Raw genomic sequence first — 4,426 nt, forward strand, 5'->3', positions numbered from 1 at the left:
CCTCAATTGGCTCAAGTTATTTATGTAAGCACATTGTTCACGAGTACGACTCGTACGTAATATCAACAGGGTTAAATGAATGTGACGAAATATGTAAGTAACGGTTCCGACTGTTCTTGTGGGGTTGATGTGGCCCCGGGCGTATGATTTTCTTGAAGGACTGTAGTTAATTTGTCATGGCATGGGTATACTCAGTGGTGGCGAACCCGACTCGGGAGTTCGTCGTATCATACACCGGGTAAAACCGCTCGCTGTGGAAGAATAATTCAGCAATTTATCTTCCCGGTAAAAAAAAGTAGCTCAACGTACAGGAAACAGTAGCCGTTCACAAAATCCAGGCCAAAACCAGAGGGGGTGTCAGTGGAACTGATGACCAGGTATATGGCGTCGGTGGTCCCGCCAATGGCTGTGTTTCAACGATCGAGGCCAAATTTGCCCATTGGGGGTGAGCTCATAAGTAACCCCACCAGTAGTGAAATACAAGGATGAGAGCTGGTTGTACTGGTCAGGTGAGATCTGTAAGAGACCAGTGCTCTCATCGAGGGTTGCCCCCGTAGCAGACTGATATTTGTCGAAGGCATCTGAACAGTGGATTAGAAGGGTTTCAATGTCGCACAGGACACTTACCAGTTGCAATGGAAATGAAGGTGGATCCGGTATCAACGACACCAGCTGTCTCGGCCAAAATGGACGTAGACCCATAGCTGATGGACTGATCAATGCCCCAATACATACTCGCTGGATATATTGATGTGATCGGCACATAGCTGATGTCTCCAGTAATCTTGGAGGCGTCATAACCGCCGAATGTGAGCTCACCGCCGCTATCGTCAGAGGAAGCAGGTGCAAAGAACACTCCGAGTACTTCCGAACTGATAATTTTCTGCGTATAGAGGTTGTCCATCACAGTTGCAACTTCATTTCCATTACTGACGATGCCAACCGTCAAATCGACCGGTCCGAGGCCAAGAACTCCATCCGTACCATCCAGATATGAGTGACTAGATGCGACGCCAATAGATTGATCACTGATGATCAGATCAGGGTTGAGCGTTACGGTGTCTGTGTATTCCTCTCCAGTAGCATAAATCCCATCGCCGTATGTAACAGACTGGAAACGGTTTTGACAAAATGTATGTGCCACGTAGAAAACAAATACCCACAAATTGATTGCCCGTGTCATGGCTCGTGGTAGTCTGTTTGTAAGTCTTTTTTTTTTTTTTTTTTTGATTCAATTTTCATGTCCTATGGAGAGTAATACTCTATGGAGGACAATACTATCTAGTCTAGGGGGCCCCCAGTGCCCCCTGCGCATCTCTGAGTTCGCGAATGCCCTGATGTGGGACGTGCCCCATCAGTCCGCCGTTCCCGCCGGCCGTTTTAGACGCGCAACCCATCGAAGATGAGACGACTTATATGTACGCTTGTGGTAGGTATGGATTATCGGTATGAAGATAAAGACGCGTACTCGGCCGCAGAAGTGGGCAGGTACAGGAGTCGAAAGGTTGCAGTAGGATTAATTGGTGGGTGGTCCCATTTTGTTGGCTGATGGGAGGACCCGTTCCCGTCTGACTGATACCAGTGATGAAGCTAGTGACTCCGTGTGTGCGAGTGAGTGGTGGTGATACAAGATGATATGAAATGTTTGATGGTACCGAGGTGCGTGTACAAGCTTGCGTGCTTTCAAACCTGTTCAAAACTGATCAGTCTGCGGAGTGCGAGGAAGCGGAATTTCACCAAGGACGGTCTTGAATCTACAAGTGCCATTGACATATCTAACGAGGTGAGGGGTGGCGTCAGGGTCTGTCAAAAGGAATTGAATGGAAGTGGCTCTTCGCCCTAGGGCGCTGACAAGTATGTGACGGTCACGTTGGAAGTGTGGGCAGTCTAGCAGGTAGTGGTGTACCGTCTCATCTATGCCGGGGCAGTGGGGGCAAGATGGGCTGTCAGCTTTGCGGATACGGTGGAAGGTGCTTGTTAAGTGGTGCGTGGCCAGTTCGAAGGAATATATAGAGGCTGATGAGGCGTTTTGGGAAATTGGCAGTTAATTTGGTGAATGAACATTTGAGGATGCTGGGGGTCGAGTTGATTGAAGCGGTAGAAACGCGGGGGATTTGCGCCAGAGCTGTCCCCATCTCTGGGTAGTGTCCTTGCTTTGCGTTTCTCTTAGGGCCGAAATGCTTAGTGGGAGGGCTCAGTGTCGAAGGAGGCGGGGTAGGCGGGTTGATGGGGCTGTTGTTATGATGGCTCACTGCTGCCAGTTTGGCGTGCTTATCGACCTCCTCATTGCCATGGATCCCTGAGTGTCCTGGGACCCAGCGCATGGTTACCTGAAGTCTACATTATCTTTGGCGATTTTGCTCATCATCCTACGAAAACAATCCGCCAGATAGGAACCAGGACGCGAATGGAATGTCTCACCTGCTCAAATCGAAGCTTGGTTGTCCACCGAGATAGAAAGGGGGAAGGACAGGTCGCGTTCCGTGGCCATCAAACGTGCGGCTAGAATCAGGCCGACTTCTTCTGCTTCAAATACCGTATGCTCTTCATCCGTCCCGAGGTGATATCGCAGTGTTCTGGGCTGCTGTCCTGCGCAGAATAGGACTGCAGCTGCCCCGATTTTACCCTTATAGCCCGATCCATCGCTGTATATCTGTATTTGGTCCATTAGTGTTTCATGTTCTGAAATGGCTGTGTCCTTGTTGACGGCGATATGCGTGGTCCAGGGGTTTTTGGCAGATGGTGGGCGTTGAGCTGGGGTTAGAGTTTCTACGGTGGCAGGAGATAGGGCAAAGCGGCGGGTGAGGTGGTGGAGGGATGAACGGTGCGCTGCGACGTAGCGTTGGGTGGCTTTGCGGACTGGGATGTGGAGCGGGTGGGAGCTGGGAAGGGCTGCAATGTGGATGATGGCTCGGTGACAGGCATCCTGGAGGAGGAGGGAGGTGGGGAGGAGGTTGGCGTGGACCTCTAGAATGTCAGTGGCTGTGGTGCGCATCGCTCCCGTCAGGGCGATGGCTGCCAGGCGCTGAACTGTTGAGAGTCGTTTGGCGAACACCTACTGAGCCTCTCTGCAAGGTGCTCGTCCCATGGCTGAAAATGGGTGAGAACCAGAGATCGGCGGCATACAGCATCTTAGGGACTGCCACTGCCAGGTAGAGTTGGCGCATCAGTCGCATGGGGATGCCCTTGGCCGAGGTAGAGAGGGCGACGTAACTGGAGTACGTAGGATGTCCCTTTTGCTACAGCGTTGTCGACTTGTGCCTTCCAACGCAGTTCCTGATCTAGGATGATGCCGAGGAATCGGTGTGTTGGGGAGGGGGCGAATGGTGGCTCCCTGGATGACCATGTCGGGACGTGTTTTGTGTCTGTTCATAGAAAATCCATTAGCGCAAATTTATTGTTTCAAAACGGGAATTGTGAACTCTTGACCAATCATAGCCTCCCCCTGGACGTTCGAGCATGTCTGCCAAGATGGCGTGGAGTTTCAGAGAAGTCCTTTCCTGATGGCAATGAAAGCTGTGTCATCGACGAATGCTAATGTTTAGTTCTCTCAGTGCCTCTCTTCCTCTTCGGGGCGATGCGACGTCGACCAGATCGGAGCTGTAAATAATATAAAGAATCATTAATAGCGGGTCTCCTTGACCTATTCCATTGGACACAGGGAACCAGTCGGACGTGTATCCGTCGAATTTCAATTGAGTTTGACGGTTTGTTAGTACCTGTTCAGTAAAATCCACTATATCACCTGGGATACGTCTCATTCGCATGTTGTGATAGCAGGCGCCTTGTCACGGCGTTGGGAAAGGCACCTTCAATGTCCAGAAACAGGACCGAGGCTACTTTGTGCGCTCTCCACGCGTTCTTGATCGTCGCTTCCAGTAGGTGGAGCGAATTGGTGGTGGGAGCGACCCGGGCCTACTCCCAAAGTGTGTGTTGGGTAGTAGTTGGTGGTGTTCGAGGACATGGGTGAGCTGATCCAGCTACTACAAGCCGTCAGTAGCTTTCCCAGTTGTGTTAAGTAGGGCGATTGGTCGGTAAGCTTTTGGGACGGAGTAATTAGGCTTGCCCGGTTTACGCAGAACCACTGTAGTGAACTTCCTCCACAGCTGATAGTACATGCGGTGTGAGAATGTGGCATTAAAGAGGTGTAGGAGGTAGGGGACAAGGATGTCGGAGCACTCCTTGAACACTATGTTGCAGATCCCGTCAGGACCGGGTGCCTTGTACCCACTAAGGTTGCATATCGCCCGCTCTATCTGGTCCGTGGTGAGTGGTGGTAGGCGCTCAACTGGGTCAGGGTATTCCACATCTTGTGGGACAGGATCAGTGTCGGGGGGGAGGAGGAAAGAATGACTTAGCTAGAATTCGGCTCTTTTCATCATTGGTGGTTGCTTCATCCATAGTTCCAGTCTTGATTGGTGAAGGA

At 51.1% G+C, this 4,426-nt stretch overlaps 1 protein-coding gene across 1 annotated transcript; it reads right to left on the bottom strand.

Annotated features, from left to right (window-relative positions):
- DFJ58DRAFT_751027 (aspartic peptidase domain-containing protein) lies at positions 1–1,183 on the bottom strand (the record flags this gene model as incomplete). The annotated part of the gene is made up of 4 exons (XM_041387769.1): positions 1–251; positions 310–406; positions 468–581; positions 628–1,183. 4 exons carry the CDS (start codon positions 1,181–1,183, stop codon positions 167–169), a joined length of 852 nt encoding a protein of 283 aa, XP_041234929.1. The 3' UTR covers positions 1–166.
- Positions 1,184–4,426: the final 3,243 nt, after the last annotated feature.

The sequence above is a fragment of the Suillus subalutaceus genome (genome assembly GCF_016647625.1).
Source record: "Suillus subalutaceus strain FC151 chromosome Unknown DFJ58scaffold_459, whole genome shotgun sequence".
NCBI classification, from domain to species: domain Eukaryota; kingdom Fungi; phylum Basidiomycota; class Agaricomycetes; order Boletales; family Suillaceae; genus Suillus; species Suillus subalutaceus.